Raw genomic sequence first — 15,459 nt, 5'->3', positions numbered from 1 at the left:
CTGGTACTTTTAATTTTAGGTAAGTAATTTATACCTTAAAATAATAATCAAAATTTATATAAAAGATCTGTATAGATATAATTAAATAAAATCTACAAATTTTGTTTTACTAATAAGAGAAATCAATGTTAATTTTTTTCTTACTTTTTTAACCTATTTTTATTTTTATTTTGTATTTATTAATTTTATTATAAAGGATGAACCAAAGATATACTCTAAAAGTAGATGAAGATCAATTAATTACGTTAAGAAAATAAGATTTTATATAAAAATATCCTGTCAATTAAAAATTTTTTTGGATTATGTGTTCTAGATGAAATAAGTTAAACCATCTTAAAAGATGGGTTGAGAGCTCATCTCACTTAATTTTTATTGTAATAATCATTTATAATTTTTTTTGTTTTAATTATTTCATCTTAATTATAAATGACAAATGAAAACATCTTTTATTTTTTTTCAATAAAAACATAGTGTAATAATAACATTTTTTGCATGAGTATAAATTATTATATAAATCATTTAAATAAGGTTTATACAAAATATATAAAAATATAAATGTGTACACTTTAAAAAACAAAATGTATTTTTAATAATGTGATGATTCACATTCATATTATCTTTGATTATAAACATTCATTCTTTTTGATTCTATCATCACCTATAAAAAATAAAAAATATTTACATTAGCATAGATTATATATAATATCATAATTTTTATAATATGTCTTATATCAGGCCTGTTCTTTATACAATATAATTTTTAAAAAATAAAAGAAGATATAAATATTAATTTACATGACTTAATGATTATTAAATTGTATTGCTTTTGTAAGATTTTGCCTCATACCAGTTCTCAATTCCTGGTTTCTCAAGTCAGCAAAATGAAAAAATCTAATATTTAAATATCTTTAAAAAAAATAGTATTAAAACTAATAAATGATTACCTTTGAACAATTAATTTTACAAGAATTTGAAAATGGCTGTAACCAATCTCATCATTAATATGTTCAGTAAGATCAATAAAAATATTTGTACCAATTATTGTGGAAAAAACCAACACTTCCATTTTTTTAATAATATTTTTACGTTTAATATCATTTTGATAAGTTCTAAATGAACTTTCACAAATTCTGCATGACATACTAGAAGAAGGAATCACTAACCCCCCATTATTTTTAAAATTTATGAGCATATTATTTATATTATTATCAATATATGAATCACTGACCATTGCATTAATGCAAACATCACATCGTACCTTTTTTTCTTTAATAAGTTGTTGTACTATATATCCCGAAATATAAGTTGTTAAATTATCTAAATATAATGATAATTTCGGGATATGAGGATTTGTTTGGCTAAAATAATAAGATAATGCCTGTGGTATTATTGGATTTGAAATAGTTTTGATAGAATTAAAATCATCGTCATGATTATTTTGAAAATTTGAACATATTAATTGAGTATTATCTAAGGAAATGCAATTTCCTGTAATTGTAGTATCCAATTTCATTGGGTCATTCCATGTCAAATCAATCACTTTACAACCCGACCATCTCAGATTTTGTTAAAATTTGGTATTTAAGTTAGTAAAGTATTGTAAGTGACGAATCCAAAATATTAGACTCTTAACTCTATTAGAACCGGAGATATAGGGCTTCAAAGTGGCTCAGCTTGGTCATTTTTTGAAAAAAATGAATTTTTAAAATTGGGATAACTTTTATACTAGATGCACTATGTATATCTATTATGGCTCATTTTATAGCCCTAAGTAAACTCTTGAACGTATGTTAAATAAAATTAATTTTTAGTTTATATATTTTTCTTAAATTGCGGTTAAAAATTTGTGATTAATTTTTTAAATTGTTAGACTAAAATTTTTTTTCTAAATTTCAGATATTTTGTAAAGATTACCAAGAACTGTTCATATAAAAAATTTCATGTCGCGGAATAATTATGATCATTTATTATATGTATAATTGGATCATTTTCATATAATATATCACTTTTTAATGGTGTTTGTATGTTATTTGAATAAACATTCGTTTTCTAAAAAGTATACATTTTAAAATATTGTTTTAACTATGTAATGATATTGTTAACATACATCATGAAGTGGCTTAGATATACTAAATATCGATGGAATTGAATCTTCCTTCAATAAAATCTTTCCGGATAAAGTATGAATGAAACTAAAGTATGAATGAAACAAGTATTTTTAAAATGCCTTCCACAAATAATACTATATTTATTAGGCATAAAATTTTTCCTATTTATAGCCTGTAACCATTTTTCCAATAATTATTTGGATTTTAATGGAAATCTATATTTAAAAATAGGTGAATAATAATGAGTAAAATATAAGATATATTTATGACATTGATACAAAGATAGATAGTATATAAAAATCAATATAAATATCAGATCAGTTATTAGTAATATAGTATTGAATCAGTGAAAATTTGTTGATTGGCAGAGCCTTTATTAATATATATATGGTTTACATATTTCTTACAAATATTTAAAATGAAACTGTATCATAGTAAATATGTATTTTAAAAATGGCTAACTTAATATTTTATCCAGAAAAATATTTAGGCAAAGTTCAAAATAGAAATCTTATCAACTCAAGAGGAAGAAGCATTATTTGTCCTAGCAATAAAAATGAGAAAACTTTATATTTTTACTAAATAAGGATTTTTTTTCAATGTTTGTAGCTAATTAATGCTTTATGTAATAAATATGTTGCATATAAAAAATAATATATATACTTATGATAAGAAATATGTGTATTAGATTCTATTTTATTTGTTTTATTACAATTATGAACACAGCACACTCCCATTATCTAAATAAAATAATAAAAGTGATATTAAAAGATCTGTTTTGCATGTATCCTAAGATGGATTAACATAAGATTTATAAGTCCATGCAGGATTAGGTTAAACTATATTTTTAAAAATTAAAAGGTGGGTTAGTCTTAGATTTATTTTTTAAATATAATCACCTAGACCACCTTCATAAAAAAAGTCTTATGAAAATTTAAGAATAAAAGATACTATAAAATATTATATCATAAATCGAAACCTTTAAAACTAAATTATCGTAGTAGACTTGTTTTCTATATATTAATATTTCTTGCTGACAAATAATGGATAACCAAACTACAAAATGGCGCTACAGCTGATTACAATATGTGGACACTTTTATAATGCATAATGAATCGCCAATCTATAGTTATATATATCATTGTGCGCCTATCAATCGTTGACAATATTGTTATCTACTAAAAAAAAATTAAGTTTAAAATGACTATCGTTATTGTGGGTCTAATAGTCCAAATGCATTTTTTCTTCAAATTTATTGATTTTACTTATTTATATTATATATAATTAATATTACAAACAAATGTTTAAAATTAGAACTTGAAGATTTCGAAACTTTTATAATACTTTTTGGCACATTTTACATTTGGTAAGTATTGAATTAGTTCCTTTAATATAGGATGTTACTGTAAAATATTTATCAAATTTGGGCTATGGAAATGTTAAATCATCTGATTTTGAAATTTCAGAATCACATGATGATGATGAAATAATAATTTCCATGCTTATGTTAATCTATTAAACTAAAATATAAACTATAATATACAAAATAATAAATTATAATAATGGCATGTTAAAAAAATTGAAATGTGAAAACGGAAAAACATCTAATTATAAATTATAAGACTTTTTTCTCAAAATATTGATTATATAAAATTTTTAAATAAATAAAAATAAAGTGTTTTAAAATTGAACGAACGTTAAATTCGAACGCGTTCGTCATAAAAAATAGGAACGCGTTCACGTTCAAAGTTCGTCCAAAATAAAAGGAATGCCGTTCATCATTTTCTTCAAAAAACGAATCGTTTGCAACACTTAATATAATTGATCATCATTTACATCCCCGGCTGACAAGGTGTCATCTTTCATTTGAAATACTATTCGATTTCCTATTTGAATTCTAATGTCAGATGACAATTATGGACCAATATTACCTCCAAAATTAAAAGAGACATATTCAAATGAAGTTAAAATCATTTTGGAAGAAAAATCAATAGGGCCAAAAATTCCGTCTAATTTTAGAGAGGTATTAAGTAAACATTTTGCCAATAGTTATGAAAATAAATTAACCATTAATGAATTGGAAGAGGTGGAAGAATCATCTAGTGATGAGCTTGGCCCATCTTTAGAAAGTTATAAAAAAGATTACCAAAATGAAGGTTGTAATAATTAATTTATATTAATAGTCATCTCATTTTAGATGCTGATTTTAAGAAATTTCTTAGAATGAAGGAAAAGGAAGAGGTTAACCTAAGCTTTTATATCTGATCTAATAATTCCAAAGGATCAAATATTCAATAAAAGAGAAGAATGGATGATTACTTTACCAAATAAGCAAAAAACTTTAAACCCTCAATCTTTTAAAAAGCGTAACTTTGATACAGGCCACTTTATTGATGAATCTTGGACTGATACTCCTGGAAAAGTATATATTTTATTTTAATGAGTAGTATTATCTAATTGATAGAAAAGGATAAAATCTAAAAATGACTCAGTTATTAAAAGACAAAATATTGATATTTTGGAAAAGCATTACTCAGAGAAGCAAAAACTTATCTCTGAAATTGTATTAATTATATTAAATGTTTTAATATATATATATATATCTATTTAGAAGTTAAAACCATTAATTGAAATTCACAAAGACCTGAAAAAGCATAAAGTATATTTTAAATCCACCAAATATAAGCATTTTTTATTAATATATATTTTATCAACAATTTCATAATCAGAGATAGGTATTGGATTATTTTTATTTAAGATACAAGATACTTTATTTTCTATCTTAATAATTGCAGGTAATTTTTTGAAACTAGATGTAAGCTGATAGATTTGATCAATGATATCAGTTGTAAGAATTATTCTATTAGAGTAAATTATTGTAAAAATTTTTCTTCCTAACCTTTGGCTGGGTTAAAAAATAGTCTAAAAATATACTAATTATGGATTTATTGTTCAATTATATAAAAAATATAGGGGGATTTATGACAAATCGACCAGTGATTTTGCATAAAGGTTAAATAGATTGTATACTTTATACAAATTCAAATTTTAATGCCCTAGCTCAAATATATCCCAAGATATGGGCCTTCAAAAAGGGTATTTGAATCATTAAATATGTTTATTACAAATTATTTAAATATTTAAGTACCAATATTAATGGAGAAAATAAGAATTAAATATTTATTTAGAATTTATAATTATAGGAATAAAAAAAAACAATTATAGAGAGTGCTATCTATAATGATAATTAGAATTTTCCTTTATATAAGGGTACAAAAGTATGTATTTTGATATATTATAATGGTTATTTATAACATAGAAATATATTGGTAATAAACATACTCAATAAGTTTCATGGTTTCAAATGCCCTTTATAATTTATTTTTCTATGCTTAAAATCATAAAAAACTAAATAAAATTTAAGTTTTTATTTTCTCCATTAATATTTTTTTTAAATATATAAATCTATTGGTAATAAACACATTTCATGAGTTTCATCAAACGGAGGCTTTTGTATATTGTACTCTGTATCTTTTTTAAGGATACTTATATCAGTATAAAGATTACCTTAATTTTCTTGACAAATACAGATATTTTTTTATATTTTATTAAAAAAAAATACATTATTAACTTTGACATTTTTTCTATGAATTATTGCATTAATTTTGTTGTTTTTCTTTCTTTCCTTTCTTTATATTTTTAATTAAATTTATTATTATTTTATTTTTTAACATCAACTGTTTTATTCAAACAAGATAATCATTCAATTTAATTATTTTCTTGTTCATATTTATTTTAGTCATTGTATTAAAATTATCATCATCTTATTTTATAGGGAGGAATAAAATAAATTAATTTTGACAAACAGTATTTAATTATTAAATTTATTTAAACATGTCTTTTCCTTCTTCCTAATATTTTTTATTAATAATAATAAAGCATAATAACCTTGGGTTTGTGTTTCTTAATTTTATCAATTAGGATAGGAACCTTAAATTTGGATTGGACTATATTTCCTTGAGGTTGAATTAGGGCTGTGCTGATATTAATTATCGAATCGGATCGGCACCGATATATCGAGTTTTCCAAAAATATCGGATAGGGCCGATACCTGTAAAAAACCCGATCCGATCCGATTTTTTTATTTTTCTTTTTTTGTTATTTTATATATATTTATTTTACATTAATTATATTTTCTAAATAATTTTTTTTTAAACAATGCAAATGCACAACACCTCTTAAATTTTAATTATTTTTTAAAATAGATTTATAGTATTTTAAAAGTTTTTTTATAAAAATAGAAAGGAACACCCAATTATTTATTTTAAATCTTTTAAAATACTGCCAATTTTATTATTTATACTTTAAATAAAAGAATTTTTTTAAATATGTTATCTGAATTATGGAAGATAATTTTGCAAAATGCGTTATCTGCAGAATTCTAATTTCACGGGGAGGAATAATGAAAAATTCATTTAATACTACCAATATCCGTAAACTTTTTAATCTTATTTTAGAAATAAAAAAATTAAATTGAATGCATAAATCGATTTTTTGCATAAAAAATATTGATTTCTTAATTACATTTGGTTCGAAGGGGAATGGTGAAAAATCAATATAAATATCGGATCGGGTTTAAACCAATATCGGATCGGTGAAAAATATGTGGATCGGCACAGCCCTTAATTAAAAATAAATTATATCAGACTTATTTCTATAAGATAGTTATTTTATTTATTATAGTTCACTTAAACCAAGAGTAATTCATTATCATTATAACCAATTATTTAAAACACGTCATTGTATAACTCCTCATTATTTTCGAATTATGAAGAAACAATCAGTTAATTTCTACCTTCAACAAATCCAAGCAAAGACACTACGCATGATATCAAATGGTGCGAGTTAGTACTATCCCTATCAGACGATTATCACTAATGTCCGCTATTGACAGATTTTAAAATAAGAACTAGAGGTCCAATGTTTTAAAAAACTTAACCCGCCTGCCCAGCCCGTCCATAGTTTTCAAAAAATATATCCGCCCGCCCTGCCCATTAGTCAATTCCTTACCCGCCCGCCCATTAGTCTAAATTTTTTACCCGTTTTCCCCCCATTATTTAAAAATTTTTTTAAAATTTAATTTATTTCAATTTTTTAAGCATCTAATAAAAAAATTTCAGCATTACACCTCAACAAATTGGCAATTAGACCCGATTTTATCGTTTTGTTTAATTGAGAATTGTCTTTTTTAAAAATATTCTATTATTTTTTTTATTATCTATAAAATCTTTTACAGATGAACGATGATGCCGTTTACAGCTAAACAGCATTAAGTATCAAAATTAAGTCGAATAAGGACAACAATTTAAGTCCTTTCAATACTAATAAAACGTCATAATTTTATTTATTGTATGTTTATTCTTTAAAATTTCCGCAACAAAATATATATCAAAAAGAAATAGGAAAATTAATTATCAAAGATTTTTTCTTATCTGTTTAGAAATTTTTAGATCAATCTTTTTAATTTATGAGGGTTATTTTTTTCGGGTTTAAATTAAAAATATCAGCCAATATTTATTTACTTTTTATAAATTCATATGTATCATGCTAAATGTAAATTATGCAGTTGATATTTATTATATATCACTGTGAATAATTGATAATATATTTTTGTGCTATTTTAATAATTTTAGCCTAAATTTGAACTTCGAGTTACAATTATATGCTATAAAATCAGTACAGTATATATATACTTAGGAATATATGCAGTGAGTTAAAAATTTTGCAGAGATATGCTATTGCCAGGCTTGTTAATTGATCCTTTTAAAAAGATCGGATCCCGATCACGATCTTTTCAAAAAAAGAGGATCCCAGGATCGACCTTTTTTTAAAAAAAAGGATCACGATTTTTTTCTTATTTAAATCTGAAGAAAATTACTGATCGATGCAAAATTAACCAATATAAAAATAAATTATGTATGATATAAATTTATTGTAATTGAATAATATAATATAAGTATAATAATTAGAATATATATTTATAATTAAAATTAGCCTTTAAAAATAAAATTTTTTCTAAGTTATTATCATTTAAACATCAAAGACTTTCATTAAGCACATGATTAGCTTTACTAAACAAGCGCTCCACAGGAGCGCTTGATGGCAAAGGTTTGTTATATTCAATAAATATTTTTTTTAAGTTAACATAAATATTAAAAATATTCATTGAATCATCATTTGAATAAAAAAATTTATTAATGGGACGAGCATTTTATGAAGAATTTTTCTTAAAAAAGTATCTATTTCATCCATACATTCATTTGAAGCATCTGCATGTGGTTGATCATGCTATTTCTAAATGGGCAATTAACTTTTCTTTTACCAACAGATTTTGTGGCAGATTAATAAAAGCCAATTTAGTTAATTTTTGGGTGAATTATTGCTACCAATATGTTACTGTCATCATACAGTGAAGAAAATCTATATTAAGAAATGATAATTAATTTATAATACATCAATAGAGGATGTATTAACTTCTATATCTATAATGGAGGACATTATTAAAACCTAGAATTTATTTATATTATATATAATATAATTAAATATATAAAACTTGTAGGCTCTAAATTTAATTCTAGATAAAATTTAGGAAATTGTTGAAATATAAAATATGATGGAATGGAAGTTGATAAAATATGATGTTGTTAGATATTTTTAAAAAAAATAATATTTTAATATAATTTCAAAATATCTATTTTATTTATTGCATTTTAAGTAAATAATTATTTTTTCTGCCATATTTTGGGATGGTAAATAATTTAAATTTGTTTGTTAAATCTAAATTGTAATATAAAAATAATTTATAAAAATTAATAAATTTTACTTTGATTGAATATATGAGATAAATGTTTATTTTTCAATTGGCTAAATATAATTTAATTTACTATTTTAAATTTAATATTCTTATCATACATAATATGAGGTGAATATGAGATAAATGTTTATTTTTCAATTGTCTAAATATAATTTAATTTACTATTTTAAATTTAATATTCTTATCATACATAATTTGAGGTGAAGATAGTATTTTTTTTAATATAAGACAATAAGATCTAAATTATATAAATTAATCGAAAAATATGTTAATAGCAAATTAATAATATATAAGAAAGATTATATTACAAAATTTAATATAGAAGGTGGTTGAGTGGGAAGAACGTTTGCCTTTAAAACGTTAAGTCATAGGTTCGAATCCCGTGATGAAATTTTCTTAAAATTTAACATTAGAGATATATAGTCTCCATCAATTTATTTAGCATTAAGAAGATAGGAGATAGAAAAAATTAACATTAAGATGATAGGAAAAATAAAAATTAACATTAAGATTATGGGTCATTCCATGACAAATCAACCACGATTCGGCCGACCCCCTTCGATTTTTTTAAAATTTGGTAAGCAAAGAAAGGTCGATGTAACTAAGAAATAGCCAAAATTTTAGCCTCCTAACATTTATATTTTTGAAGATATTAGGGTTCAAAGTGTCAAAAATGACGTATTTTTACCATTATCTGCCTTCATTCAATTAAGCATATCTTAAAAACTACATAATTGTAAATAACAAATTTAATATCAAAATTACGTACAAAGATTCTACTTTTAGATAAAAAAAATTTTTTATTTTTTTCCCAATTTCCGGCCATTTTATTTAATATATAAGGACTAAAAACGATTTTTTGGAAATAATACGACCTTCAATTTTTTAAAAAAATTTAGTAGACATTATTAAACTCTTCTTTTATATTTATAAAAAAAAATTGGTCTGGGACGCGGCCATCTTCATTCTCAAAATCGATAAAAATGTTTAGAAAAGTGTATAAATATTTTCCCGAAAGGGGGCATCTTTTTATAAAATTAAATATTAATCAGTTTTTAATGGTTTTTCTTGGACTATTTGATATAATTTAAAGGATTATTCATCTTGTAAGTGAAAATAACAATAAATGGGGCTTTCATTCAATTATAGAAATTGTCTATCGATAAAAGAAATTCAATTTATTACTTTATTATAAAATTTTTTGCCCATATAACATATACTTAATGAATATTAATAAAATATATTCAACCAAGTTTATAGTTCTTGAATATATGAATCAGAATCTTGTTCATTTCATAGACGCCAAAAATAATATCAAAATTTTCTCTACTCAATTTTTTAAAATAATTTGATAATTTTAAAATATTACAAATATTAATTTATTATTATTATGAAATTATATACAAAATAAAAGTATTATCATAAAATTACCCAAAACAATATAAATATTGGATCGAATTTTCTAAAATCGGCATAGTCTTACTAAATTAAAATAACAATAAATAAGTGTTTCAATCAATAAAATAAATAAAAATTTTAAAATTGATTAACCCTTTCGCGCCCAGCGATGTCATTAAAATTTTTAATCAATTAATTTTTATATTTAAAGAAACTAATGGTTGGTACTTAGAGATATTAATTTATAAAACAATATTTATTATTTCATATTTTATCATTAACCTGTCAAAATCATTATTTTATTATGTCAAAATGATTATTTTATTATATCAAAGTGCAAGTATTTTTTGTTCATGGGAAATATTTAGGGCGCGAAAGGGTTTTATTCATTCAATAACACATACTATATGAATTCATTTTTTAATAAATTTCTTGGTATTTTGATTTCTATCAACACCTAACCCTAGTGTTGTTAATCGGCTTAGCCGAGTCGGCTCGAACAGAGCTCACCCAAATTTTGGGTCGTTTTTTTCGACTCTAACTCAAAGTTTTGGTCGTTTTTTACGACTTCGACCCGAGTTCAAGCCGAAAAAAACGACTTCGACCCAAAATATGGGTCGTTTTTTTCGACTCCGACCCAAGTCCAAGCCGAAAAAAACGACCTCGACCCAAAATATGGGTCGTTTTTTACGACTCCGACTCAAAATTTGGGTCTTTTTTTTCGACTTCGACCCAAAATATGGGTCGTTTTTTACGACTCCGACTAAAAATTTGGGTCGTTTTTTTCGACTTCGACCCAAAATATGGGTCGTTTTTTACGACTCAAACTTGAAGTTTGGGTCATATTTTTCGACTAAAACTTGAAGTTTGGGTCGTATTTTTCGACTCCAACTCAAAGTTTGGGTCGTTTTTCTGACTCAGACTCAAACATCGGGTCGTTTTATTCAATCCGACCCAAAATATGGATCTTTTTTTTTAAAGTCGACTTAAAGTTAGGATTGCTTTTTTTCACCCTTAACCCAATATCTAGATCATTTTTTTTGACCAAAAGTCAAATAACATTTAGTATATATTAATATTATAGGCGGGAAAGTTACTTAAAGCTTCTTTAAATTATAATACTCTGGATTAACTATTCATCATAGTTATTTTTTTAAATTTTTAAGTGAAAATGCACCATAGAAAAGAGCCATTTGTTATGATGGTTATTTTTGAACTTTTTTAAATGAAATAGATAAAAATATATATTGTAGACATGTTAATCAAAATTTCAGTGAAGATGTACCATAGATAAGTGACAATTGTCATAATCGCCATTTTTGAGCCTTTTTGAGTTTTTTTAAAGGAAATAGCTAAAAATATATATTCTAAACATGTTAAATTAAAAATTCAGTGAGGATGTATCATAGATAGGTGACAATTGTCATAATCGTTATTTTTGAACTTTTTCAATTTTTTTAAAGGAAATAGATAAAATTATATATTCAAAACATGTTAAATTAAAAATTCAATGAGGATGTATCATAGATAGGTGACAATTGTCATAATCGTTATTTTTGAACTTTTTTCAATTTTTTTAAAGGAAATAGCTAAAAATATATATTCTAAACATGTTAAATTAAAAATTCAGTGAGGATGTATCATAGATAGGTGACAATTGTCATAATCGCTATTTTTGAACTTTTTCAAATTTTTTTAAAGGAAATAGCTAAAAATATATATTCTAAACATGTTAAATTAAAAATTCAGTGAGGATGTATCATAGGTAGGTGACAATTGTCATAATCGTTATTTTTGAACTTTTTTCAATTTTTTTAAAGGAAATATCTAAAAATATATATTCTAAACATGTTAAATTAAAAATTCAGTGAGGAAGTATCATATATAGGTGACAATTGTCATAATCGCTATTTTTGAACTTTTTGAACTTTTTCAAATTTTTTTAATAAAATATCTAAAAATATACATTCTAAACATGTTAAATTAAAAATTCAGTGATGATGTATCATAGATAGGTGACAATTGTCATAATCGCTATTTTTGAACTTTTTCAAATTTTTTTAAAGGAAATAGCTAAAATTATATATTCTAAACATGTTAAATTAAAAATTCAGTGAGGATGTATCATAAATAGGTGACAATTGTCATAATCGTTATTTATGAACTTTTTCAAATTTTTTTAAAGGAAATATCTAAAAATATATATTCTAAACATGTTAAATTAAAAATTCAGTGATGATGTATCATAGATAGGTGACAATTGTCATAATCGCTATTTTTGAACTTTTTCAAATTTTTTTAAAGGAAATAGCTAAAATTATATATTCTAAACATGTTAAATTAAAAATTCAGTGAGGATGTATCATAGATAGGTGACAATTGTCATAATCGTTATTTTTGAACTTTAATTTTTTTAAAGGAAATAGCTAAAAATATATATTCTAAACATGTTAAATTAAAAATTCAGTGAGGATGTATCATAGATAGGTGACAATTGTCATAATCGCTATTTTTGAACTTTTTCAATTTTTTTAAAGGAAATAGCTAAAATTATATATTCAAAACATGTTAAATTAAAAATTCAGTGAGGATGTATCATATATAGGTGACAATTGTCATAATCGCTATTTTTGAACTTTTTCAAATTTTTTTAAAGGAAATAGCTAAAAATATATATTCTAAACATGTTGAATTAAAAATTTAAGAGGATGTATCATAGATAGGTGACAATTTTCATAATCGCTATTTTTATCATTTTTTAAAGAAAATAGCTAAAAATATATATTCTAAACATGTTAAATTAAAAATTCAGTGAGGATGTATCATAGATAGGTGACAATTGTCATAATCGTTATTTTTAAACTTTTTCCAATTTTTTTAAAGCAAATAGCTAAAGATATATATCCTAAACATGTTAAATTAAAATATCAGTGAGGATGTATCATAGATAAGGGACAAAAAATGTTATTATATATACGAGTAGATAGGTACATAATAATTTTTAAGTGATAAAATGAGATGCTAATATATTTCTTGTAATTTTAATTTATAAAAAAATTCTTAAATATGTTATTGTCATAGACTGGGTCAGAAAATCAACTATCACATAAACTCATCTATGTTTTATTCATATTATATTAAGTTTGAGGATATTAAAATATTTCCTCTTTGAAGTTTCTAGTTAGGATAAAATTTACTTGGCACATCTTACAATGATATTTATACCTTGTTTTTTTTTCGAGAATAAATTTTATGCGATATTTCATGAAGGAAATTACATATCATTGTACAGAGAAATAACTTTGTATATATTATCTGCACCAATATCTTTTATATCAATCTCTATCGATGACATTTTAAATTATATTGGAAAACTAGATTGTGTAGATTTATAATTATTAATTTAAAGGATTAAGATTTTAGAATTAATTATAAATATATCTTAATAATTTTTATATGCATTTAATATTTAAAATCTCTCGTTATAAGCCTATTTAGCAAGAAAAATATTGACTAATGAAAGCAGATGAATCTAATAGTGATTCGTCATTCAATGCTAGAAATACAGCAAAAGAAAAATTCTAAAAAATTAAAATAGATAAATCAAAAGTATTTCAAAATATTTAAATGACACAATAAAAATCAATATTTATTTTTTAGGTTTTTGAATCTATAGTACGGCTGACTACAGTTAATAATTTACCCATTAATATGGTCAATTATGAGGGCTTCCGTATATTACTAGACCCCATATGTCATTCTCTTCAAATAAAAATAAATACTCGTTCAGTGGTCGACAAAATAAAATATACCGCATCCGAAATTAGATTACAAATTATACGCGAATTAAAAAACAAGCTGATTTCTTTCAAAATTGATACAGCTACCAGATATAATAAATCAATATTAGGCATCAATGTTCAGTATATAAAAGATGGCCATATAGAAGTGCGAACACTTGGAATGATAGAACTTCTTAAAAATCATACAGGTGCTAACCTAAAAGAAGAGATACATACCATTTTAAAAAAATACCAACTTGATTTAAAACAAATTTATAGCATTACAGTGGATAACGGCGCGAATATGATTAAAAATGGTTAATATTATTGCAAAAGATCAAAATGATTTATCAAATGTTGATGAAAACAAATTCAGCGAAATTTTTGATACTAGTTTGAGCGGTCAAGATAATATATGTATTGATGAAAACATTTCAGTTTTCTCTGATGAAGAAATACCAGAGGGTATTGACGATTATTATGACAATACAGACAATATATTAGACGATATGAGCAAAAGCTTTGGTCTAAGCTGTATAAGATGTTCAGCTCATACTATACAATTAGCTGTGAATAGTTTTATAAAAATATATTTAAAATTGGATTTAGTCAAAATTCGGGACATCATAAAATTAATAAAATCTCAAAAATATAAAAATTTATTTATAATGGATAAAGTTACCAAACCCACTCTAGATACTATTACTAGGTGGAATAGTACATATCTCATGTTAAAAAATCTTATAGATAATAAAGAATTTTATGTTAAAATGGGTGAGTTATACCCAGAAATTGGATTTATGGGATATAATTCAATTTGGCACTTCTGTACTAATGCCATTATACTTATTTACTCTGAAATTACAAAAAAAAAAATTGTAATTGGTGATTATTTTGCCTCTTGGCTAGAATGTAAAATGGAACTGAAAGAAATGGATAACCAGTTATCTAAAAATATTTTAGAGTGTTTGAACATGAGAGAAAGTTTTCTCTTTCAAAATGATGCATTTCGAAGTGCTATTTATATGGATCCAAGATTCCATTATGAAAATGGGAAATATCCTTCAGAAGACGATAAAGTATTGGCCAGGGTAAATTAATAAACTTATAATATGCATCTTTTTTATTTTAGGAACATATATTTGCAACCTGGAAACAATTGCAAATTATTGACCCGTATAAAGAACATCCAACCTTGATTTTGCCTCCTACAAAAGATTATAAAAAAACCAAACTTGATCTCTATATCGAGCGTGATTGCAAAAAAGTGCCTGTTTATTATGAAATGTTTTTGTCG

At 23.8% G+C, this 15,459-nt stretch overlaps 1 protein-coding gene and 1 long non-coding RNA gene across 7 annotated transcripts in view; one reads left to right on the top strand and one right to left on the bottom strand.

Moving 5' to 3' along the window:
- Window positions 1–477: 477 nt before the first annotated feature.
- Window positions 478–2,626, bottom strand: LOC135926119 (uncharacterized). Of its 2 annotated transcripts, XR_010571787.1 has the most exons (4): window positions 2,108–2,626; window positions 945–2,049; window positions 796–906; window positions 478–658 (listed from the first exon to the last, which is right to left on the bottom strand). It is a non-coding gene; the product is annotated as an uncharacterized LOC135926119 (long non-coding RNA). The 2 variants fall into 2 exon arrangements; XR_010571786.1 differs by lacking the exon at window positions 478–658 and having other exon boundaries at window positions 669–906.
- A 1,256-nt stretch (window positions 2,627–3,882) lies between these two features.
- The window catches only part of LOC135925658 (GPALPP motifs-containing protein 1-like), a 46,801-nt gene continuing 35,224 nt past the window's right edge, over window positions 3,883–15,459 (top strand). The window contains exons 1-7 of one of the 5 annotated variants that reach the window (XM_065461073.1): window positions 3,890–4,264; window positions 4,306–4,349; window positions 4,390–4,530; window positions 4,573–4,671; window positions 4,720–4,767; window positions 5,082–5,120; window positions 6,943–7,282. In XM_065461073.1, the coding sequence (XP_065317145.1) occupies window positions 4,009–4,264; window positions 4,306–4,349; window positions 4,390–4,530; window positions 4,573–4,671; window positions 4,720–4,767; window positions 5,082–5,093 (600 nt within the window). In that variant the 5' untranslated portion in view covers window positions 3,890–4,008 and the 3' untranslated portion in view covers window positions 5,094–5,120; window positions 6,943–7,282. Of the gene's footprint in view, window positions 4,265–4,305; window positions 4,350–4,389; window positions 4,531–4,572; window positions 4,672–4,719; window positions 4,768–5,081; window positions 5,261–6,942; window positions 7,283–15,459 lie in introns of those variants that run through there. The other 4 variants (XM_065461070.1, XM_065461072.1, XM_065461071.1 and 1 more) reach the window with 4 other exon arrangements.

This window comes from Gordionus sp. m RMFG-2023, chromosome 3 (genome assembly GCF_954871325.1).
Source record: "Gordionus sp. m RMFG-2023 chromosome 3, tfGorSpeb1-WG-v2, whole genome shotgun sequence".
In the NCBI taxonomy this organism is placed as follows: Eukaryota; Metazoa; Nematomorpha; class Gordioida; order Chordodea; family Parachordodidae; genus Gordionus; species Gordionus sp. m RMFG-2023.
Note: the sequence above shows the minus strand (reverse complement) of the source record. Positions and strands in the feature narration are given on the sequence as shown.